This window comes from Oncorhynchus tshawytscha, linkage group LG07, assembly GCF_018296145.1.
Source record: "Oncorhynchus tshawytscha isolate Ot180627B linkage group LG07, Otsh_v2.0, whole genome shotgun sequence".
NCBI classification, from domain to species: domain Eukaryota; kingdom Metazoa; phylum Chordata; class Actinopteri; order Salmoniformes; family Salmonidae; genus Oncorhynchus; species Oncorhynchus tshawytscha.
The window spans coordinates 38,164,288-38,190,872 of NC_056435.1; the positions used below are offsets into that span (position 1 = coordinate 38,164,288).

The following is a 26,585-nucleotide window of genomic DNA, read 5'->3' on the forward strand; positions in this document are numbered from 1 at the left end:
CCCTGTGCTGAAGAATGCCAAGGAAACCTGTCTCAATGACGACCACCCCATAGCACTCACATCTGTAGCCATGAAATGCTGGTCATGGCTCACATCAACACCATCCTCCCAGACACCCTGGACCCTCTCCAATTCGCATACCTCCCAAACAGATTCACAGATGACGCAATCTCTATTGCACTCCACACTGCCCTTTCCCACCTGGACAAAAGAAACACCTACAGTATGTGAGAATGCTGTTCATAGACTACAGCTCAGCGTTAAACACCATAGTGCCCTCCATTCGGGGCCCCTCAGGGGTGCGTGCTTAGTCTTCCTCCTGTACTCCCTGTTCACCAATGACTGGCTGGCCACCCACGACACCATCATCAAGTTTGACAATGACACAACGGTGGTGCCTGATCACCAATGATGATAAGCCTATAGGGAGCTCAGAGACCTGGCAGAGTGGTGCCAGGACAACAACCTCTCCCTCAATGTGGGCTAGACAAAGGAGCTTATTGTGGACTATAGGAAATGGAGGGCCAAACATGCCCCCATTCAGGTCCTTCGGTGTCCAAATCGCTTAATGTTTTTATTTATCTGTTATTTTACCAGGTAAGTTGACTGAGAACACATTTTCATTTACAGCAACGACCTGGGGAATAGTTACAGGGGAGAGGTGAGGATGAATGAGCCCATTGGAAGCTGGGGATGATTAAGTGGTATGAAGGCCAACTCTTACAATAAGTGCCATGGGATCTTTAGTGACCACAGAGAGTCAGGACACCCATTTAACGTCCCATCCGAAAGACAGCACCCTACACAAGCCAATGTCCCCAATCACTGCCCTGGGGCATTGGGATATTTTTTTGGGACCAGAGGAAAGGGTGCCTCCTACTGGCCCTCCAACACCACTTCCAGCAGCATCTGGTCTCCCATCCAGGGACTGACCAGGACCAACCCTGCTTAGCTTCAGAAGCAAGCCAGCATGGTCCAAACACACCGACATAGTCGTGAAGAGTGCACGACAACACCTCTTCACCCTCAGGAAGCTGAAAAGATATGGCATGGGCCCTCAGATCCTCAAAAAGATCTACAGTTGCATTAAGAGCATCCTGACTGTCTGCATCACAGCTTGGTATTGCAACTGCTCGGCATCTGACCGCAAGGCACTAGAGATGCTGGCGCGTACGGCCCAGTACATCACTCGGGCCAAGCTTTCTGCCATCCAGGACCTCTATACCAGGCGCTGTCAGAGGAAGACCCTAAAAATTGCCACTCAAGTTTTAGGCTGTTCTCTCTGCTACCACATGGCAAACAGTACCGGAGCGCTAAGTCTGGGACCAAAGGGCTCTCGAACAGCTCTACCCCCAAGCCATACGTCTGCTAAATAGTTAGTGTATAGTTAACCAAATAGCTACCCAGACTATCTGCATTTTATTTTTGACTCTATGCACACACTGGACTCTCCCCACACTCTCACACACACTGACACTCCAACACATACACACACACTGGACTCTCCCCACACACTCACACATATTGACACTCCAACACATACACACACACTGGACTCTCCCCACACACTCACACACACTGACACTCCAACACATACACACACACTGGACTCTCCCCACACACTCACACATATTGACACTCCAACACATACACACACACTGGACTCTCCCCACACTCTCACACACACTGACACTCCAACACATACACACACACTGGACTCTCCCCACACACTCACACATATTGACACTCCAACACATACACACACACTCACTCACACATTACATGTACACACAAGCACACATTCGCCACACACACACACGTAAACACTTCCACACTCATCACATACGCTGCTACTACTGTCTATTATCTATCCTGTTGCCTAGTCACTTTACCCCTACCTATATGTACATATCTACTTCAATTACCTTGTACCCCTGCACATTGACAAAGTACTGCCACCCCATGCACATAGCCAAGCCATCGTTGCTCATTGAGTATTTATTCCTTGTGTTACTATATATATTTTTTGTATTATTATAATAATCATTTTTGTTTGTATTTGAGATGTTGTGGATCTAAACGTGAATGTTGTCTCTTGCTATTTAGAATATAATTTGTGGTGAACTGTCTATCTGCTGTGAAGATATCTTTACTGAGGCTACTGTTCAAAGCATGCCGTTATGAAAATATTTTCAATAGAGACTCAAACACACCTTCATTGCCAGTCCCCATCTTCCTGTCTGAGATTCTCCTCTAATCACTTCAATTACCAAATATTTCCTTTCCACTCTGAAGCTGTCTTTGAAAAGCTCAAGTAATTTAGTACATACACATTGGAAAGTGTCCTCACTTGGTCAGTTCTCAAAAAGCTATAATGAATGCAGTATCTGCACTTGAGATCATTCATGAGAGCTGTGTGCTTATCATATTAATCCAAAGGAAATACTACTAAGTGATTATAGCTAACCACTGAGAAGAATATTGGATGCATTCATGTCCTTCTCGTGATTTGCCATGCAACACCTATATTACAGAGGTCAATGCCCTCTTCTTGGTAAGTGAATAACTATGTCAAAGTAAGCCATAACCTGCTGACACTATTTAATCTGCATTATACCATTTAATCTTATTAGAATGGAGCCTTACTGTCACTGGTGGCACACAGGTGGATTACTGGCATACTCGGCATTGGTGTTGAGTTTGAGCCAGGAAAACACAGTAGGCTAAACAATGGAACAACATAATCCAATCTAGAAGGAAATTATCCAAGAAGACCACACTCCAACAACAAACATACAGACATATCTAATCTGTTGATAAAAGACATGTGAAGTGGGGTTGGAAATGGGTGTTGCTGGGTGTGATATCCCTAGATGCTGGACGGTGAGAGTGTTGCTTATTCATTTGACCTTCTGACCCCTGACCTTCCAGTGTGCTCAGCCTGCCCTTTCCAATGGCATTGTTGCCTGACTGATCTCCTAATGGCATTTATTGTCATGCCCCACTTCCACTCTCTGTGACCATTTGGAATGATGGAATAGGAGTGCAGACATGATGTTCCATGGGGGAACTATGGAGTCTGCATCATGTCAGTGTAATGATAAACCCTGTCCTTACATACACACACACACACACACACACACTGAGGGAAGAGAAAGCAGAGGAGTTATTGTCTAGTTATGTGAGCCTCTGCTCCAAGTCCACCCTGCATGTGTGCCAGACAGGCTGACACTGTGCCCACTGGCTAATGTCACAATGTTCCCATTCATCCATACAATAATCTTTCCCTATCTTGATTTATGTCAATACAGTTATATATATTTTATTTATTTATTGAACCTTAATTTAACTAGGCAAGTCAGTTAAGAACAAATTCATATTTACAATGACAGCCTTACCCCCCTGGCCAAACCCTCCCCTAACCCAGATGTTGCAGGGCCAATTGTGCGCCACCCTATGGGACTACTGAACACAGTCAGTTGTGACACAGCCTGGGAATTAACCAGGGTCTGTAGTGACGCCTCTAGCACTTCAATGCAGTGCCTTAGACCACTGCGCCACTCGGGAGGCCTAAATCAAGAGAGACTCTTGAAGAAACTAAATACTGTCAAAATTGATTTGTGCCTCTTGCATAGCGATTAAACCCAGGGGGCTATAATCTATGATATTGCTAGTCTTGGCTGTTGATTTATTTTTCCTGTTGATAAATCCTCATTGGTCTCTAACTGTTGGCTGCTTACTGTACGTGACTGTGGAGAAAGAATCCCCCTGTTATATCTGTCAGTGTATTACCCATGCTTACCTTCTTCAGTCTGCCACTCCTGGTGCCAAGGAAGGCCACGCTGTAGCCGTTATAGACGTAAGAGATGACCGAGGTCAGCCTGTCCCTGGTCTCAGTGTACACAGTCAGGCCAGATACCAGCTGGGAGCCCCCCAGGGGCTGGTTGATGTCCAGCCCACAGAAGTGATCATCGATAGGCACAGGCTGCAGAGAGGGATGGGGAAAGACAGGGAGAGATGGGTGAGACGGGTGAGACGACAGAGAGCAAGAGAAGGTGTAATAATCTTCTACTGTAATAATCTTCACATTTGTTACCATGGTATTCAAAGTTAGCGACTTCAAAAGATATTGGGGCTGTTAAATTTGTCAACAATGCCAGGAGAGTGTGTTTGTTGATCATTTTAATTGCTCTTGGCAAACATGAAAACACTATGTATTTGGTGCCGGTTTCTGTGATTTTAAATCGCTAGATCTGACATCACACAAACACACAGCCCCAGAGATGTCAGCTTTTGATTTAGCATCAAAGAGGCTCGAAAGCTAAGCAGTCCTGCTACAGTACATCTAGCACAACCCACCTCAAACCTCCACTAATGGCCTGTCAGGCAGAATAGAAATCTCACTTTTTAGGGCAACACATTTGTACTTTAATTTCTTGCACCTCTCGAGAGAATCTCTTCTTTCTTCTGCACTGGAACAGTGATGATGGGGGTAAGAGGCAGTATGTGACTATTGTCGAAATGGGTGGTTGTGTGAGAGTTGCTGAATAACAACCTTGATGGATGTCCTTGTTACCTGTTTTTCTGAATGTTGAGATACTCCTATCATACTGAATAACAGAAAAAGGGAGACAGAGAGAGAAACATAGAGAGAGAAGGCTGACTTCAATTTTGGACGTTTGAAACGGTCCTGAGAACGCCTTCCTCTGCACTCACCAAAAAAATACAAATAAATAACCCAGCACTGGCGCTAACTCATGATGCTCGGAAGAGAAGCGTGCTGCTCTGACCACTGCGCCACGCAGGAAGAGCCTAAACCTCTGAATGGTATAAAAGCCGCATATAAAACTCCTCTGATTAGAATTATAAATGAATCTCCCCCACTTACTTTTCTGTTGCTCTTGTGGAATATAAAAACGTTGAATGGGACTCTGTAACTGGATTTTGGCTACCTTGGGGCCTATCAACTACTGTTGGTGTAATCAAGGCTGTGGGGTAATCAAAAAGCTTTAAATATTCAATTATCTAACCTGTCACCTTCACTGTCTGAATAATGTGTCATCAGAGGAGCCAGTGCTGGTCAGCCCCTGGCTTGCTGGATGCTAATGAAGGGACTGGTTGCAAAGCCCTCTTCAGGTAGCTACAGGTACCTACCGCCTTGGTGCACTGCACATCCTTTCCCAGTAGCCAATGTAGTTCCAGGTTGCCCTCTCCCTGGTAGCAGGATTGCAGGCGCTCTTTGATGCGGGCGTTAATGTCTCGTATGGTAAAGATACACAGGGCTGAGTTGTCCAGGGGCTCGTGGTACTGCTTCTGGCCCTTGGTGAACACAGCAAAGAGGACGTCATCCTGGGCACTGATGTTGAGGGACCTGGCCAGTACTTTCCCTGCCTTGGACAGGTGGGCGCCCTGTAGGAGTTGATACTCCTCTCCCTTGTGTACACAGCCCACTGGCAGTGACACATAAGAGTGGAACTTCCTGTCCCCTTTACAGAGGCGTATGATGCGGCTTGTGTAGAACAGGTCACCTGGGGAACTGCCAGCAGGCATCCCATTCTCTGGGGTTTCTGGCTGCACGGTCAGAAAGTAGACAAAGTTCCCGCTGGCAAAGCCGTATATGTAGTAGATGTCAAAGCGCGGGACCAGAGCTAGCGTGTCAGAGGGGATCTTAATGAGAGAGGATACAAAGTCAGTGTGGAGCTCGTAGTCCAGCATGGCAGATGACTCTGGGTCACGGGGCAGCTTACGACTGGAGATGGTAGGGAAGTAGTCCTGCTTCCCACCCACGGCTGTGCCGATGAACAGGGTGCCGTCCTGGCCCTGTGAAGAGGGCACGATGACCCCATACATGGTGCCTGTTTGGTTGACACTGGAGAGGTAGTGCTCTTTCTTGTGGGTGGGCTCCACCAGGATAAACAGGTCGTCCTGTCGCATTAGCTTACAGACGCCTTGGTAGAGGCTGCCGCAGGCCAGCAGGCGGTTGTGGGAGTAGTCTATGAGCAACAGTTTGTTGATGTTGTCAGTGGAGGCCAGGGGCTCAGAGCAGGGCTGCACTATAAGAGGAGGGTAGCAGGCCTTGTTGTCGTACTCAGGTCCTGTGTCATGGGAGACCAGGAGGGTCAGGTTGGCAGATAGCTTGTAAATCCGGTTCACAGCACCAACATAGAGAGCGCCAGTGGTCTTGTGCACAATCAGGTGGTTCAGGGTCCATTCCCTTCTCTCTGACTTGAAGGTGTTGAGGGACTGGGACTGGCCTTGGCCCATTGCTAGGGAGATGGGCATCAAGACCAACAGCCACCGCGTCAGGGACCATGACTGCCCCTTAGTACTTCCGCTGTAAATGCATCCTATATCCAAACACATCCCCATCCCCATAGGTCTTCTAAGAGATGGCAAGTCCAGACTAAATATCTAGTGCTGTAGGGTAGGAATGAATAAGACTGTTCTCAGTCAGGCTGCACTCTAGTTGATATCCGCAACAATGGTCTTCACATTATCCTGAAAGAGAAAATAAATGGTTTGGTTTAGTCTTGATGACCTAGAATACTTTGAATGGTTTAGAAACAAATCAAAGGCGTTATAATAAACCTTTCATAAATCTTTAGCAAGGACTCATAAAATAGAGTTTTATTCATATAAGGTTTTGGTTCAAATAAATATATGAATAACCTCCCTCCAATTTTACTAGGTTGACATTTTACGGTGACAAGAGTTTTCCATTATAAAAGACAGGTCTAAGAAGAGATACAGGCCAGAGACAGAACAAAATCACACTGATAAATACCATCTTGAAATGGTTTCACCATTGTTGTTCTCTCCCACTCTGCTTTCTCAGACACAACATACATCAACAGAACATGTAATTCCAGTAATCACTTCACAGGAGCAGTGTAGATCTCCATCCCCATTGCAATCAATACAGAGTGCCAGATTAGCAGGAGAGGTCTCTCTGCTTTCCCTATCTGCAGGGGTTCATTATCTCTCTGTGACGACCAGGGAGGTCTGTAGCCTATTACTTCAACAAAGCAGTGACAAACAGTGACTCTGTGCTTTACATACTGTTTAGACAGCTAATTAAATAGGATCCAAATGTATTAATTATGCTTACATATTTCCAGCTGCCTGTTTTCTTTCCTTCCCTCCCTCTTGTTCTCCTAAATGGTTAAATCCTCCAGGAATTAATCACTCTTTCCAGGACGTCTGACATTCCTAAATTAATCAGGCCTTTTGGCGGTGAATCATTAAGGATTCAGAGTCGGACAGCATCAACCCTTTCATTTCCCCTTTTAACTTCATTAGCATATTTTACTTCAACCAGGGGACAAACAATGGCCCTAGAATACTGCATGGAATGGATGGATGGATGGATGAGTGGATGGATGAGTGGATGGATGAGTGGATTAGAGAAAGGAGAGTGAAAGCCTTGTAAAAAAAAATCTTTATTCATGACTTTCTTTCTTTTCACAATCTATTCATCATGTGCTGTATGCTTTGAGTTTGCATCTGTCTAAATAAATAAAAATCTCACACCGATGAGATAACCTGGTTAGTAAATTTGGACCTGGAGAACAAATTGCACTTCTACCTTTTTTATATGACTCCTTATTAATCTACGGTAGGGAACATTGATCACAATGAGGTAGAATTGTTGGCTTCATACATGCACTCACTTCATCCCAGTCCATTATAGTAGTAATAAAAGTGCCATGCGCGGAGGAGAGGACTGTAAATTAGGAGCCCACATCTGCGTGCACCCGCTTCTTTTGTCTGAGTCCCAGCAGCTCTAGAGACTTAGCCAAGCTGTCTCTCTAAGGCTGTGTTGCTGCCACACACCACATGCTCTGTCCTGTCTGATGCCAGACCAATAGCTCTCTACTGTAGCCTCACTGCTTCACAAAACATTCAACTTCCCAGTGGAATGGTACGGAAGCCCCTGACCAGCTCAAAGCCTTTAGCTTGGAGACAATTGCCTTATTTCTCTGTCCCAGGTCCCCTTAAGATAGGAAAATAGATAATTTAGCTCAATGAGACTTCCTGTTTAGAATAAAGTTTAAATAAAAATTGTAATTTGTGTCCTCACAGTGGACAGCAGTGGCCATGGCTGCACTCCATTGCTACTACTAACAGGGTGTCCGGCAGGGTGTGTTGTGTAGGAGCCAGGGATGGAGAGGACAGACAGGAGTGGAGGACTGACACGGTGGTGTCTGGGTTTTCTCCAGCTCCACTCCAGCATCTCCTCTCCATCTGTCCCTGCCTCAAAGACGTCAGGGGGGAAATCACTGGAGTGTCCCTGTTTCCTCTTGTCCCTTTGGCAGGCAGACACTCTGTGCATTCTCTCCCTGTTCTCTACCACATACAACACATATCCTATTATATACTCACTCTCAAACTGATGACAATTATACACTGGTGTACAAAACATTAGGCACACCTGCTCTTTCCATGGCAGACTGACCAGGTGAATCCAGGTGAACGCTATGATTCCTTGTCAATTGTTAAATCCAAATCGAATTTTTAAGCCTTGAGACAATTGCGACATGGATTGTGTATGTGTGCCATTCAGAGTGTCAATGGGCAAGACAAAAGATGTAAGTATCTTTGAATGAGGTATGGTAGTAGGTGCCAGGTGCACCGGTTTGTGTCAAGAACTGCAATGCTGTTGGGTTTTTCAGGTTCAACAGTTTCCCATGTGTATCAAGATTGGTCCACCAAGGACATCCAGCCATCTTGACACAACTTTGGGAAGCATTGGAGTCAACATTGGCCAGCATCACTGTGAAACGCGTTAGACACCTTGGAGATATCCATGCCCCAACAAATTGAGGCTGTTCTGAGGGCAAAAGGGGGCACAACTCAATATTAGGAAGGTGTTCTTAATGTTTTATGCACTATGTACATACTGTCACCGGCATTGCTGCCCTGTTATGTTGTCATCCTGTCATCATGCAGTTATTTGTTTGTAATTCATGTCAGCTACAAATTTAAGGCTGGATGTTAGAAGGAAAATGTCTAAATTCTCTATATCCAGATAAAAAATAAAATGTGTCATTGCCCTTGCAGGCTGTACTGTGCAGGATCCACATAAAAGTTCAATCCTGTGGCCCCTGGGAGGGAGAGCAAGAGATGCTAACTCCTGACAGTGCCTTTCTCACGTCTGCATGATGTACACTCTGAACAGGGTTGGAAAATTTTCTGGAAAACCAGGGAATTGATTGAAATTTTAGATCCCTAACTCAGAGACTTTCCTGATCTAGTTTCTATTCTGATATGTATTTATTTTATTTAACCTTTATTTAACCAGGTAGGCAAGTTGAGACAAGTTCTCATTTACAATTGCGACCTGGCCAAGATAAAGCAAAGCAGTTCGACACATACAACAACACAGAGTTACACATGGAGTAAAACAAACATACAGTCAATAACACAGTAGAAAAATAAGTCTATATACAATGTGAGCAAATGAGGTGAGATAAGGGAGGCAAAGGCAAAAAAAGGGCCATGGTGGCGAAGTAAATACAATGTAGCAAGTAAAACACTGGAATGGTAGATTTGCAGTGGAAGAATGTGCAAGGTAGAGATAGAAATAATGGGGTGCAAAGGAGCAAAATAAATAAATACAGTAGGGGGAGAGGTAGTTGTTTGGGCTAAATTATAGATGGGCTATGTACAGGTGCAGTAATCTGTGAGCTGCTCTGACAGCTGGTTGGTTCTTAAAGCTAGTGAGGGAGATAAGTGTTTCCAGTTTCAGAGATTTGTGTAGTTTGTTCCAGTCATTGGCAGCAGAGAACTGGAAGGAGAGGCGGCCAAAGGAAGAATTGGTTTTGGGGGTGACCAGAGAGATTTACCTGCTGCAGAGCGTGCTACAGGTGGGTGCTGCTATGGTGACCATCGAGCTGAGATAAGGGTGACTTTACCTAGCAGGGTCTTGTAGATGACCTGGAGCCAGTGGGTTTGGCGATGAGTATGAAGCGAGGGCCAGCCAACGAGAGCGTACAGGTCGCAGTGGTGGGTAGTATATTGGGCTTTGGTGACAAAACGGATGGCACTGTGATAGACTGCATCCAATTTATTGACTAGGGTATTGGAGGCTATTTTGTAAATTACATCGCCGAAGTCGAGGATCGGTAGGATTGTCAGTTTTACAGGGGTATGTTTGGCAGCATGAGTGAAGGATGCTTTATGCAAAATAGGAAGCCAATTCTAGATTTAACTTTGGATTGGAGATGTTTGATGTGAGTCTGGAAGGAGAGTTTACAGTCTAACCAGACACCTAGGTATTTGTAGTTGTCCACATATTCTAAGTCAGAACCGTCCAGAGTAGTGATATTGGACGGGCGGGCAGGTGCAGGCAGCGATCGGTTGAAGAGCATGCATTTAGTTTTACTTGTATTTATAAGCAATTGGAGGCCACGGAAGGAGAGTTGTATGGCATTGAAGCTCATCTGGAGTGTTGTTAACACAGTGTCCAAAGAATGGCCAGAAATATACAGTATGGTGTAGTCTGCGTAGAGGTGGATCAGAGACTCACCAGCAGCAAGAGCGACATCATTGATGTATACAGAGAGGAGAGTCGGTCCAAGAATTGAACCCTGTGGCACCCCCATAGAGACTGCCAGAGGCCCGGACAACAAGCCCTCCGATTTGACACACTGAACTCTATCAGATAAGTAGTTGGTCAACCAGGCGAGGCAATCATTTGAGAAACCAAGGCTATCAAGTCTGCCGATGAGGATGTGGTGATTGACAGAGTCGAAAGCCTTGGCCAGGTCAATGAATACGGCTGCACAGTATTGTTTCTTATCGATGGAGGTTAAGATATCGTTTAGGACCTTGAGCGTGGCTGAGGTGCATCCATGACCAGCTCTGAAACCAGATTGCATAGCGGAGAAGGTATGGTGGGATTCGAAATGGTCGGTAATCTGTTTGTTGACTTGGCTTTCGAAGACCTTAGAAAGGCAGGGTAGGATAGATATCGGTCTGTAGCAGTTTGGGTCAAGAGTGTCCTCCCCTTTGAAGAGGGGGATGACCGCAGCTGCTTTCCAATTTTTGGGAATCTCAGACGGCACGAAGGAGAGGTTAAACAGGCTAGTAATAGGGGTTGCAACAATTTCGGCAGATAATTTTAGAAAGAAAAGGTCCAGATTATCTAGCCCAGCTGATTTTGCAGCTCTTTCAGAACATCAGATGACTGGATTTGGGAGAAGGAGAAATGGGGAAGGGTTGTGTGAGTTGCTGTGGGTTGGTGCAGTGCTGTTGACCGGTGTAGGGGTAGCCAGGTGGAAAGCATAGAAACCAGCCGTAGAAAAATGCTTATTGAAATTCTCAATTGTAGTGGATTTATCGGTGGTGACATTGTTTCCTATCCTCAGTGCAGTGGGCAGCTGGGAGGAGGTGTTCTTATTCTCCATGGACTTTACAGTGTCCCAGAACTTTTTTGAGTTTGTGTTGCAGGAAGCAAATTTCTGCTTGAAACAGCTAGCCTTTTCTTTTCTAACTGCCTGTATATATTGGTTTCTAGCTTTCCTGAAAAGTTGCATATCACGGGGGCTGTTCGATGCTAATGCAGAACACCATAGGATGTTGTTGTGTTGGTTAAGGTCAGTCAGGTCTGGAGAGAACCAAGGGTGATATCTGTTCCTGGTTCTAAATTTCTTGAATGGGGCATGCTTATTTAAGATGGTGAGGAAGGCTTTTTCTTTTTAATAACCAGGCATCCTCTACTGACGGGATGAGATCAATATCCTTCCAGGATACCCCGGCCAGGTCGATTAGAAAGGCCTGCTCGCTGAAGTGTTTCAGGGAGCGTTTGACAGTGATGAGTGGAGGTCGTTTGACCGCTGACTCATTACAGATGCAGGCAATGAGGCAGTGATCGCTGAGATCTTGCTTGAAAACAGCAGAGGTGTATTTAGAGGGCAAGTTGGTTAAGATGATATCTATGAGGGTGCTTGTGTTTACGGCTTTGGGGTGTTACCTGGTAGGTTCATTGATCATTTGTGTGAGATTGAGGGCATCAAGCTTAGATTGTAGGATGGCTGGGGTGTTAAGCATGTTCCAGTTTAGGTCGCCTAGCAGCACGAGCTCTGAAGATAGATGGGGGGCAATCAGTTCACATATGGTGTCCAGAGCACAGCTGGCGGCAGAGGGTAGTCTATAGCAGGCGGCAATGGTGAGAGACTTGTTTTTAGAGAGGTGGATTTTTAAAAGTAGAAGTTCAAATTGTTTGAGTACAGACCTGGATAGTAGGACAGAACTCTGCAGGCTATCTTTGCAGTAGACTGCAACACCGCCCCCTTTGGCCGTTCTATCTTGTCGGAAAATGTTATAGTTAGGGATGGAAATTTCAGAATTTTTGGTGGTCTTCCTAAGCCAGGATTCAGACACGGCTAGAACATCCGGGTTGGCAGAGTGTGCTAAAGCAGTGAATAAAACAAACTTAGGGAGGAGGTTTCTAATGTTAACATGCATAAAACCAAGGCTATTACGGTTACAGAAGTCATCAAAAGAGAGCACCTGGGGAATAGGAGTGGAGCTAGGCACTGCAGGGCCTGGATTCACCTCTACATCACCAGAGGAACAGAGGAGGAGTAGGATAAGGGTACGGCTAAAAGCTATGAGAATTGGTCATCTAGAACGTCCAGAACAGAGAGTAAAAGGACGTTTCTGGGGGTGATAAAATAGCTTCAAGGTATAATGTACAGACAAAGGTATGATAGGATGTGAATACAGTGGAGGTAAACCTAGGTATTGAGTGATGATGAGAGAGATATTGTCTCTAGAAACATAATTGAAACCAGGTGATGTCATCGCATGTGTGGGTGGTGGAACTGAAAGGTTGGATAAGGTATAATAGGCAGGGCTAGAAGCTCTACAGTGAAATAAGCCAATAAACACTAACCAGAACAGCAATGGACAAGGCATATTGACATTAAGGAGAGGCATGCTTAGTCGAGTGATCATAAGGGTCCAGTGAGTAGTGAGGTTGGTTGGGGTCACGGCGATTCATACAGCTAGCCGGGCCATCGTTAGCAAGCTAGCATAGGATGGAGGTCTGTTTTTAGCCACCTCGTGCGTTTCCGTCGGTAGATTAGTGGGGTTCTGTGTGGTAGAGGGGATCAATCCGAATGGCAAAATAGATATAGTTATAGTGACCCAAGAAAAATTGTCCGATAGACCTTTTCAGATAGCAGCCGATAAGACAGCTAACAATTAGCGGGCCGCAGATGGGCGTTCAGGTAACATCGTGACGGAGGCACGAACCACTGCTTTTAATCAGGGCAAGGTGTCTGGTAACATGACTGAATACAAACAGTGCAGCTATTCCCTCCGCAAGGCTATCAAACAAGCTAAGCGCCAGTACAGAGACAAAGTAGAATCTCAATTCAACGGCTCAGACACAAGAGGCATGTGGCAGGGTCTACAGTCAATCACGGACTACAGGAAGAAACCCAGCCCAGTCACGGACCAGGATGTCTTGCTCCCAGGCAGACTAAATAACTTTTTGCCCGCTTTGAGGACAATACAGTGCCACTGACACGGCCTGCAACGGAAACATGCGGTCTCTCCTTCACTGCAGCCGAAGTGAGTAAGACATTTAAACGTGTTAACCCTCGCAAGGCTGCAGGCCCAGACGGCATCCCCAGCCGCGCCCTCAGAGCATGCGCAGACCAGCTGGCCGGTGTGTTTACGGACATATTCAATCAATCCCTATACCAGTCTGCTGTTCCCACATGCTTCAAGAGGGCCACCATTGTTCCTGTTCCCAAGAAAGCTAAGGTAACTGAGCTAAACGACTACCGCCCCGTAGCACTCACATCCGTCATCATGAAGTGCTTTGAGAGACTAGTCAAGGACCACATCACCTCCACCCTACCTGACACCCTTGACCCACTCCAATTTGCTTACCGCCCAAATAGGTCCACGGACGATGCAATCTCAACCACACTGCACACTGCCCTAACCCATCTGGACAAGAGGAATACCTATGTGAGAATGCTGTTCATCGACTACAGCTCGGCATTCAACACCATAGTACCCTCCAAGCTCGTCATCAAGCTCGAGACCCTGGGTCTCGACCCCGCCCTGTGCAACTGGGTACTGGACTTCCTGACGGGCCGCCCCCAGGTGGTGAGGGTAGGCAACAACATCTCCTCCCCGCTGATCCTCAACACTGGGGCCCCACAAGGGTGCGTTCTGAGCCCTCTCCTGTACTCCCTGTTCACCCACGACTGCGTGGCCATGCACGCCTCCAACTCAATCATCAAGTTTGCGGACGACACAACAGTGGTAGGCTTGATTACCAACAACGACGAGACGGCCTACAGGGAGGAGGTGAGGGCCCTCGGAGTGTGGTGTCAGGAAAATAACCTCACACTCACTCAACAAAACTAAGGAGATGATTGTGGACTTCAGGAAACAGCAGAGGGAACACCCCCATCCACATCGATGGAACAGTAGTGGAGAGGGTAGCAAGTTTTAAGTTCCTCGGCATACACATCACAGACAAACTGAATTGGTCCACTCACACAGACAGCATCGTGAGGAAGGCGCAGCAGCGCCTCTTCAACCTCAGGAGGCTGAAGAAATTCGTCTTGTCACCAAAAGCACTCACAAACTTCTACAGATGCACAATCGAGAGCATCCTGGCGGGCTGTATCACCGCCTGGTATGGCAACTGCACCGCCCTCAACCGTAAGGCTCTCCAGAGGGTAGTGAGGTCTGCACAACGCATCACCGGGGGCAAACTACCTGCCCTCCAGGACACCTACACCACCCGATGCTACAGGAAGGCCATAAAGATCATCAAGGACATCAACCACCCGAGCCACTGCCTGTTCACCCCGCTGTCATCCAGAAGGCGAGGTCAGTACAGGTGCATCAAAGCTGGGACCGAGAGACTGAAAAACAGCTTCTATCTCAAGGCCATCAGACTGTTAAACAGCCACCACTAACATTGAGTGGCTACTGCCAACACACTGTCAATGACACTGACTCTACTCCAGCCACTTTAATCATGGGAATTGATGGGAAATGATGTAAATATATCACTAGCCACTTTAAACAATGCTACCTTATATAATGTTACTTACCCTACATTATTCATCTCATATGCATACGTTGATACTGTACTCTATATCATCGACTGCATCCTTATGTAATACATGTATCACTAGCCACTTTAACTATGCCACTTGGTTTACATACTTATCTCATATGTATATACTGTACTCGATATCATCTACTGTATCTTGCCTATGCTGCTCTGTACCATCACTCATTCATATATCCTTATGTACATATTCTTTATCCCCTTACACTGTGTTATAAGACAGTAGTTTTTTTGGAATTGTTAGTTAGATTACTTGTTCGTTATTACTGCATTGTCGGAACTAGAAGCACAAGCATTTCGCTACACTCGCATTAACATCTGCTAACCATGTGTATGTGACAAATGAAATTTGATTTGATTTGATTTGAGGGGCCAATTGGATAACTCGGTAGGCCAGTCGTGAAGGCCCGGTGGGGCTCCGCATCGGCAGTAAAACGGGTCTGGATAGGTGATTCTAGCCCAGAAGTGGCTGATGGAACTCTTCAGCTGGCTAGCTCTGGAATAATTGATGTTTGCTCCGGGATCGACGTTTTCCAATAGTCACACGGATAGCAGCTCGCAAGCTGCGAGATCCAGGAGTAAATGTCCAGAGCTTGCGGTTGAAATCCGGGGATATGGAGAGAAAAATAGGTCTGATATGTTCTGGTCTGAGTCGCATTGTACAAAACTGGCGATAGCTTTTCGAGCTAAAGGATAGCTGATGACCACAAACCGTGTTTAGCTGAATACGAACGTTAGCCAGTAAACTGGCTAGCTTCTGGCTAGCTTCTGGTTAGCTTCTGGCTAGCTTCTGGTTAGCTTCTGGCTAGATTCAGGCTAGCATCTGGTTAGCTTCTGGCTAGCTTCTATTGTGGATTTCAGATTTGAGGTAAATAATACCATTTTTTAAATTGGTGAGGCGGGTTGCAGGAGATTGTTTTGAAGTTGAGTTTTTAGAAAAGAAAAAATCTAAAAGATATGCGAAGAAAGATGTAAATATATATATACACGGGACACGACAAGACGAGGACAAAGGACGTCTGACTGCTATGCCATCTTGGTATACATGTGGTTATATAATAACATACTGTATTCAGTTGGTCTTTGTAGTGAAATATAATGAATAGCCTTAGCCTAGTGAGTCTCTGAGCCCTTCTACAGGATTCACACACAGGTGTGAGTCGTAGCTCTGTTTTATGATGGCTTCAGGGCAATCTGGTTTGTCTCTATGCAGCATTTAATTGTTGTACATGCAGAGAGTGAATTCCATTAACAGGTTCCGCAAGCAAATGGATTGTCACTAATCATTTTTATCCCCCCAGGAGTACACCCCATTTCAAACTCTATATTAAGCTCCCAGTTTACAATATCATGGAAGACCACCTTGAGTTGCTGTGTTCAGTGGTTTGGGAAATCATTCCAATCCAAAATCATATGACAAACTTCAGTGTTATGAACCTCAACATAATTTGCTTTAAGATGTTAGTTGCGCCTCAAGTGTGGGCCTGTGTCTGTGCAAAATGATAGGTAATCCCTCAATTTTAGTTCCGCAATACAGAGACCTACAGAGGTTAATTCAGTGTTGTGAAGATCAAGTTAAACATAACAAGGTGGGCGAGAAGCAGGAAGTAACAGCAGCCCATCTATTTATTTTCTTCTCGATTCAGTCTCGTCTGAGGCGTGCAGTAATGCTGCTCTGTTTACCCTAGATTGTAGAGACAGCATCTTGCTGGCTGCAGCCCTCCCTGCTGAATACACTGCCTCGTCAGTCAGATACGCTCCTGCCAACCCCAGCCTCAGCCCCAGACGTGACTCATTCACACAAACTCATAGAAGAACATGCTCAGGCCTCTGGCTACGGTGGCGGGCACCAATCTGAGTCAAAATTTCGTGCCACCATTTTTAATTTGACCTTAAGAACCCCACCGAGATCCACAGGGCTGTGCCTATGTTTTCAGCATGCATTGGGGTGACATTCTGGCATAAACTCTGCAGTGTCTTATTATGTGTGATTCATTGGAGGGTAACCGTCTGTAACCATACATAAACATGAACTAAAATGATCACAGAAATATGTCTCCTTCTCCCCCTTTATGCACTTCATGCACAGTGCTTATTGTACTTTATGGCTCAGTGGGGCCCAATGTGTTCCATTTGCAGCAGCCTTTGAGGATCCTGCTGGCCACAGGCTGATAACATGTGAGAAGATTGGAATCAGACAGACTCTAACACCATCTTTCAGGCTGCAGGACAGACACAATGTTCTCACACTGAGTCAACAATAGAGTTGTGTTATTACATCAGATGTGATGAAAATTGTGTGTCTTGTGGCCTAGTCTGATCAGGCTGGACAAAACAGAGTAATAACACAGGTTGGAGGCACAGGGACAGGAGTGTACAGATATAGGATCTTCATTGGACCAATATTTTCAGAGCAAAATGATCCTGCAGCAACAGGATTTGAACAGGTTTAGGCCTTGATGTTGCTTGATCGATGGTTAGGCTATTTATTAGCTGGTCAAAGGTAGGCTACATGAAAAGTACAATACTGTTACTATAACCATGTGTTAGTGTGGGATTTCAGTGAATTTATGTGAATCACGAAACTCATCTGCATATTTTAGCACCAAGGACAAACAAATGAGTGATCAAATTAACATCTGTATGTGATCTGGTCATATCAAACCTGCACTGCCTCCAGAGAATTGCTCAACATCAATGTTCCCCACTTCTAGGTTTTAGGGTGGAATTTCAGGGGCGTTGACAAAAACGTTACAAAGCCATATACCCATAAAGATATCTTCATTCCTTCTAGAGCTTGTCAATGCATTCTGTTCGGTATGTTGTCATGTGCCACACTTCTAGGTTAGTCACAATGGGACACTGCAAAAATGTCTCGCACTCAAAATGGCACTCATTTAATCATTGGCTAAATCACAAAGCCTGATGGGATACCTTTGTCGTGGGGTCTGCCACAAATCTATGTGGATGAGTCATGGGGGGAGGGGAGAATTGTACACGTCACACATGAATGAACTGGGAGGGCGCCAGCCCCAACAGAACTTGACTTCCAAATGAATAAATGAAAGCAATTAGTAGATCTGTTTACAATGATGCGGAGACAGAAGTAGGTCATACGTGGTGGAGATGGGGGGGAGAGCGAGCCAGAGCCGGAGGCTGACACTGGTACCTACAGTGATGGGAAGAGGAATTAGGACATGAAAATGCCGTCTTTGTTAACGATGACTTTTAAACGAATGTCAGATTTAATCACATGGGACCTGTGGGGTTTATGGTAAAATAAATGTTTTGTGATCACTCCTCCGTGTCTTATTTGTGTTCTCATTGGAGGGCCAGGCCCGGGGCTATGGATTCTGCTTTTATTGGTCTTCTTACAAACCCACATTCAGCTCTAAAATGGCTATAATGGCATATGGATGTTCATTTAAACCACTCAATACTGTGATTATTGGATAGGCATACAAGCAGTGAATTCTACCATTTAGTGACCATATCCCTCTTCAAATAAATTCAAGCTATTAATAATTTTATTTGATAGCATAGTTTGTTGAATTGTTTGTTATACATAATATCATTTTTATATCAATTGTGTTGTTCCGTGAACAATTCTCAGATTGCTAGCTTTAGAGACCAAGCATTAAGAATGATGGCAGGGTAGCAGAGGACATTTATGGGGAACCATAAAACAGCACTCTATCAATCTAGAATGGTATACTCATAAAAAACCACAGGGTGGTGAACCAAGGTTGTGGAAAGGAATCTCTTCAAGCATATTGCCAAAACACAATCAGTGACCTCTTGACAATGCATGGCATTATGCACAGCGATAAGATAGACATTTCTGCAACACTGCAGAATTCTGGGTCCGCATGGAAATATAGAGCATCCCAATATTGCCATAGTCAGATTAATTCATGAATTAACTTCCCTGGGCTCTGTCTTCCATACCTTTCACTGTAGATCCCTACTGGCTCATTGTGACTTGAAACAGGCTTTTGAATCAGGGAGTGCTCCTGTTGTATGTACTGTATGATGACAATCAAAGGGGAAAGTCAAAGTGACCTGTGCAGCCCAAGTGCAATACCAGGTCTTCTATAATTCAGCATTCAGTGAAAGACAGAGACGCACTATGTTCTGCTGTAGCCAGAGCACATCTGCTACGGCACGCCCATTGGTAGTGACTAGAAAAAGAACAATGGGAAGAGTAAAGCTACTAGTGCACTGTTGGAATAACAGCTGATGGGAATGTGGAATAAGGCAAGTGAAATACAAGCTCTCTTCTCGAGTGTGATTGGGACAGGGACAAGGAACAACTATAGAGTTCTGTTTGGAAGTGTTCCCTCAGCTCAGCAGTACTCAGACAGTTTTGTGCTGGTACAATATGACAGTCCGTTTCTGCCATGAGTTCATTTTTTGGTATTGCTTACGACATCCTGCAGTTATTGTAACTGCCCCTGTAGAGCAGGTATGTCTGTATAGTTCACTACACTGTGTAAGGTTTGTTGGCATCAATCATTCAGGATAGAAAAGTGAAAGCAGTGCAGATGTTGCTCTCTCAACTGATAGACAGTAGACTTCCATATACAAAGTAGGCTTCCGGGTACAGAGTACAGCATATGAGGAGGAAATAACATACACAATAGAACGAAACACATGAAGCACATATTCACACATGCACACACACCCTTATATGGACATGCACACAAAGCCAATAATAACTGATTCAGACCAAGGCTGTATGTTTCCTCAATTTCCCTCAACTGGCCCATATGGCTGTGTAGGGAGGGGGATGCCAATGATGGAGGTAGCTGGCACGAATAATTACGATCAAAGATTTACAGAGCATCTGCTACCTTCACTGCTGACAAAAATCGCTGGAAGCCCAGAGAGAAACACAGCAAACAGGGAAGAGGAGGAGAGACAATTCATGCTGTCTACTATTCACAACTTCCTCTCTGGAGTCTCCGGTGCACCGGCAGCACCCATTCCAGATTTAATCCTAAGTGTAAATAAGGCCAAGGAGGTGTCTCACACACAGAGCTATGCAAATACAAGCATCAGCCTAGCTTCTTCCCATGGTCTGGAGGGTCCGTCCTGCCCCTACCTTGAAACGCTGCACTAATGCCTAATTCAAGGGCACGGTACATGGAATAAAAGCATAGAGACTGACTTTGCTGCACAAATCATGTTCCCCTATACAGTATGCAGAATTGCTTCCTCCTCACATTACATGTCTGACACTGTCAAGTTCCCTCCTAGAGTCCTGTATATCTCTTTATCTCTGCTCTTATCTCTTAGTTCTCAACCCTGCTCATCTATTCAATGTCCTGTCATTGGTCTCGTTCTCTCACTAATTCATCAGTGTGTCTCACTTAATATCTAAAAGGCTCACCCATTTACACTGGCACAATGCCATCACAGAGTGCCAGAGATTACAAATCAACATGGAAGTAGCCTGTAGGAGATCATCCAATACAATAGCACTGTGACAGCAGCCTTTACATTGACAATAGTGATAACAATCTGTAGGCATTGTGCCATATTGCAAGATAGCAATCCCTGCATGCAGTGTACTGCCAAAGGAACCATATGGCAGGTGAGCTCCCTGTTTCCCTCCACCTGTATCTCTCCTCCCACACTCTCCACTACTTTGAATAGAAATGTACAGTCGTTTTACCTCAATGTTGGCTCAGGCTCTAAATAAACAGGTGCTTGAGGGGGGACTGATGAGGTAAGAAAAGAGGGAGCACAACAGCTACAGGAAATGTTTGTTCATTTGGGGGATTTTATTTATCTTTCTTACTCTCATACTCTATCTCTCTGCCTTTCTTTGTGACGCTCCCTCTTTCACATATGCTCTTCTCCTCAGGCTGTAGCATCTAAGAAGTTGTGTTTAATCAGTGTCTCCGTGGGCAACGGGGGAGTTTCCAGCTCTGGGTAGTGAGCTGCTGTGCAGTCACACACCGTGTAATTGTCTTACATACACTAATTTGCCTGACTTACTACTGCAACTAGAGTACAGGGCATTGCCGCTGACCCACATTGCTCCTGATGATGTTTTGAGGAACACCTATGTGAGAATGCTGTTCATTGACTACAGCTCAGCGTTCAACACCATAGTACCATCAAAGCTCATCACCAAGCTAAGGATCCTGGGACTAAACACCTCCCTCTGTAACTGGATCCTGGACTTCCTGACAGGCCGCCCCCAGGTGGTGAGGGTAGGTAGCAACACATCTGCCACGCTGATCCTCAACACTGGAGCTCCCCAGGGGTTCCCTCCTGCTCAGTCCCCTCTTGTACTCCCTGTTCACCCACGACTGCATGGCCAGGCACGACTCCAACACCATCATTAAGTTTGCTGATGACACAACAGTGGTAGGCCTGATCACAGACAACGACGAGACAGCCTATAGGGAGGAGGTCAGAGACAACCTAACCCTCAACGTAACCAAGACTAAGGAGATGATTGTGGACTACAGGAAAAGGAGCACCGGGCACGTCCCCATTCTCATCGACGGGGCTGTTCTATAGCTGCAACATCGAGAGCATCCTGACCGGTTGCATCACTGCCTGGTACGGCAATTGCTCGGCCTCCGACCGCAAGGCACTTCACAGGGTAGTGCGTATGGCCCAGTACATCACTGGGGTAAAGCTGCCTGCCATCCAGGACCTCAGCACCAGGCGGTGTCAGAGGAAGGCCCTAAAAATTGTCAAAGACCCCAGCCACCCCAGTCATAGACTGTTCTCTCTACTACCGCATGGCAAGCGGTACCGGAGTGCCAGGTCTAGGACCAAAACGCTTCTCAACAGTTTTTTCCCCCCAAGCCATAAGACTCCTGAACAGGTAACTATTTGCATTGTGTGCCTTCCCCCAACCCCTCTTTTACGCTGCTGCTACTCTCTGTTTATCTTATATGCATGGTCACTTTAACTATACATTCATGTACATACTACCTAAATTGGCCCGACCAACCAGTGCTCCCGCACATTGGCTAACCGGGCTATCTGCATTGTGTCCCACCACCCACCAACCCCTCTTTTTACGCTTCTGCTACTCTCTGTTCATCATATATGCATAGTCACTTTAACGATCCCTACATGTACATACTATCTCAATAAGCCTGAATAATAGGTGTCTGTATATAGCCTTGCTACTCTTTTTTCAAATGTCTTTTTACTGTTGTTTTATTTCTTTACTTACCTACACACACACACACACACATACACACCTTTTTTTTCGCACCATTGATTATAGTCTGTAAGTAAGCATTTCACTGTAAGGTGTATTCGGCGCACGTGACAAATAAACTTTGATTTGATTTGATCACACAACAACCATAGTTATATAGTGTCAACATTAGATCAGGCTACCACGCCACGCTAAATATATCTCATATGTGAGTGAACTGTATTCTTTTATCTATAATCTTTGTTTAAATCAATAATCCTTTCCAAAGGGGGATCATGACACCTCGGTAAAGAACACACACAAGGCAGTGCTGGAACATTCAATCTAAAGATATGAAGGGAACTCATGACTGATGAAAGGCAATGAAAACGAGAGTCCATGACAGATGTTACATATTATCTAATCAGTAGATTACAGAAAGTCTCATTAAATCAATACATTACACAAAGTCTCATTTAATCAATACATTACAGAAAGTCTCATTAAATCAATACATTAAACAAAGTCTCATTTAATCAATACATTACAGAAAGTTGTGCTGCAACAAAAATAGCACTCTGTTTGCCATTGGCACTTGCAAATAAATATATAGAGAAATACAGTAATGGAAGCAATTCTGAGTCACATCCAAAGGAAAATGCAATCTCATTATATTACAATGTAGCAATAAAAAATGAACAAAAATAAAGACCCATTTAAATTCTAAATTTAGCAAGCAACTGATAAAGTAGCGCCCTGGCATTAGTGAGCAAACAGAGAGAGGCCAATCTCCCTCTCTGTGAGAAGCTTTATAGCTCTGGTGGGACCATCTGAATAAATCCAGTCCAACTGGCCAGTGAGATAAGCAGGAACACAGAGAGCCCTGGGTCCATCTGGTTTGCTTGACTGGGAGTCTAAAAGGCACCAAATCCAATACCTCTCCCAAATACACACACAGAACAAAGATGAGATGAGCTTGGTAAACATCATTGTGGAAGTTTGCATTGCAGCTGCATCTACTCTGGCTGTTTAGGCTCCAACTCTTCTCCGCTTTGCACTTTGTCTCCATCAACCCAATAGATTCTACTCTCACTCCTGTGCCAATTCTGGCTATGTGTACCGAAGCTCCAGTAAACTACATACAACTACAGATAATGGCCAAACAACTCTCAACAGGATTAGATAACTCTCTCCACATCTGGTTTGGTGGTACCTGATGCATTTATCTCTATGAGGATGCACATTTTGATGTATGCCCATTGAGGATGATGATGATGATGATGATTATGAGGATTTTATTTATTTTTATTTAACCTTTATTTAACTAGGCAAGTCAGTTAAGAACAAATTCATATTTACAATGACGTCTCATGAAAGGATATTTAGGTTGTGTGTGCTGCTGCTGCCTAAACCCAGAATCCCTGACAGTTGGCAATCAAGTAAAGTGCCTGCCTCAAAAACCCATTTCCCACAGAGGTCTAATCTTGGTGTTCTCATGATCATACCAGATGATACCTCTATAGAGAAATATGTCAATGATTGTGCAGTACCACTAAAGAGCGACGCCAAAGAGAATGTATCAGAATCTGAGCTATTCCAGATAGATACTTTATATCCATATAAATAAGTCATGAAGCATATGCGTGCTGCATGCGTTATGTGCCCATCAGCTGCTCACTGTCTGGGAAAACGAGATGATATCACAGTAGACTATAACTCAATTCAACATGACTTCTACGGTATTGTTACAATTGGAATAGCCTACACCCTGAAATAATATACCGGTATGTAAATACATTTCGAACAATAAGAATGTACCGGTAGCTCATTTATTTTGGACGCGCGCTTGTCATTTCAATGCGCCCTGGTCGCGTAAAGTAACCCAACTTTGCAATTTCGTCCTCATGGGTTGCAATTATCAATCTTAGTATGGTACTCACCTTGAGCAGTAGAAAGTCTCAGTCATGATGTGTCTAGTGTGTTGAATGAATAAAGGATCTGCTGGATTCAGTGTCCTTCCTTTGGGGTTGGAAAATGTCCCACAATGGCACAGTCAGCGGTGATGCGCGCAATGTCCATATACTGAGAAAAAAACGTTCAGGATGCGACAATTTTGATTCTCATGTATCACGCTGAAACAGTTCTCTCATTTGATCAATGGACATTTAGCCTACGTATTTTCTAAACTCGCAACCCCAATTACACATTTCAAAAGACTCTTCACGTTTCCATTCGGTGTTTGAATGCCGGTGGTAGGCTTCAAGACAGGACTCTCATCAGTTTACTTTCATCTCACGTACAGCGTGTGCGGATTAAACCAAACCTCCTCGCGTCATCCTTTCACGAGGGCTCAGTGCAATATTTTTTCGTAGACTGAGCGTTGGCTTCATCGACAAGTCTGTCCACATGACCGAGTCATCTGATGCTCTCACATTCACATACTGTGCTCAGTTGTATTGCGTGTTTTACTTCATGCGTATAGTGACAAAAGCTAGAAAGACATCAATTACAGTATCATCCAATACATTTCATATTTCTTTATTCCTTGTTCTCAAGTGTGTCTATCGAGGATAAACTGGAGGGGAGGGGTGTGTGAATTATTTTAATATCAGAGCCAGATCGAATATATACATGTTTTTACTGCATTCTCTATATGGCGATGTAAATGTCACATTTCCCTTTAAAACACTGACATCTGTAGGTTCATTGCTGCAACCACACTTGTTCAATGAACTCTTTCGCCTTGCTTCTAATCAGACTAGTAGAGAGCATCCAGAATATCTCTTTTGAAAGTGTACATAAACTACCCTCAGAGGCAATTTTGTGAATAAGATAACATTTCTTGTGGAGTTATTCTGCTATAGACACAGCCTGGGAGAGGACATAACCAAACAATATTAACCAAATACAGAATAAGGTCACATTTTGAGGTAAAATCAACCAAGGTTTAATTAACAAACAGGCAGTGGGTGCCATTGTATACACTTCAAAGTCAAACCCAGAGTGTCTTGACACCAGAGAACTGCTTACATTGCTGGAAAGCTCAGAATGCCTTTCGGACAGTTTTCCTTGAGGCAGTAGCAGAGACTGTCAGTCGGCCAGCTGTCTGGCCCTCATTACCCAGCGGTTGACGATAGAGATGTCAGGCCCTCCTGGTGATGCTGAGCGGCCCCTAGGTGTTGAGCGGCCCCTAAGTGCTGAGCGGCCCCTAGGTGGCCAGTGGGCTGGCTGGGCTCCCCCACAGCAGTACAGATGGCAGGTACTCCCCCACTGGCCCACTCCAGGTGAACTAGCCAAGAGCCCCAATTACACAGAGAAAAACAGACAGACAGAGCACTCTAAAAACACAAAGGTTTCAGAACAGGAAGGAGTTGAACATATAACGAGTTATTCAGTACAAAGCTGGTTGGCAGAGTAACAAGAGAGTGAATGTAGGGAATAGAGAGAATAATAATAATCCAATTCAACCGCATCAATTGTGTACTGTCTGCCTATTTAAAATAACGTGAATATGAGCTGGACAGGACTGGTATGTGAGTTATTTTAGTCATTGTGTCTGAATATTCCATTGTTGTATTAAAAACCCATCATGGTGATGTGAGAGGTCTTTGAATTCAAAGGGGAAAAACATGGACAACAAGAAGTACATCTTACATTTTCATCATGGTTTGTAATTCAGTTGCCCAGCAAAGTGATCATGTTGGTCATTAATACTGTTATTATGTGTCCGCCATACAAAGCATTGTTCAGATGTCTTTGCTTATGACCCAATTCACGTGTAGTGCCCGAATTGAACAGCTAGATTCAATCTACTGCATGGAAATATATTATCATAAAAGAGAAAAGCGAAGGGGGTACAATGGAATTGTATTGAACTGACTGGCTGCTCAATCAAGCTGTCATAACAGATGGATAATAACAAGAAAAACCTGAGCTGTTAAAATGAACAAGACTAAGAGGACTGCTAAACCAACACACTGAATTCGTTTCATACTTTGTTCACTTTACATCCATCATTTTAGGATTATAACAAGACATTTATAAAAATGATACTTGAATCTTGGAAAACTGGAAAACAGCTGGGAAACAATTACCTGTGGTCACTCAAACGTGCTGAGACTTACTTGAAAAGTAATCTACTTTAATAAACTTGATAACCTAATGAAATGCATGTACCAAGCAGGAAGCTGTACTGTACTGCCATGTTTGAAAATATTTGTACTGCGGTCATTGTGAAGGCAATTACAGGTAACTGCCAAAATAAAGGAAACACCAAGAAAGTGTCTTAATAGGGCATGGGCCACC

At 44.6% G+C, this 26,585-nt stretch overlaps 1 protein-coding gene across 1 annotated transcript in view; it reads right to left on the reverse strand.

Annotated features, from left to right (window-relative positions):
- The window catches only part of LOC112254462 (plexin-A2-like), a 59,398-nt gene extending 34,736 nt beyond the window's left edge, over positions 1-24,662 (reverse strand). Inside the window, exons 1-3 of the mRNA XM_024427079.2 lie at positions 24,221-24,662; positions 5,155-6,498; positions 3,803-3,985 (exon numbers count right to left, since the gene is read on the reverse strand). Of these exons, the coding sequence (XP_024282847.1) occupies positions 3,803-3,985; positions 5,155-6,375 (1,404 nt within the window). The 5' untranslated portion in view covers positions 6,376-6,498; positions 24,221-24,662. The remainder of the gene's footprint in view (positions 1-3,802; positions 3,986-5,154; positions 6,499-24,220) is intronic.
- Between the last annotated feature and the right edge of the window lie 1,923 nt (positions 24,663-26,585).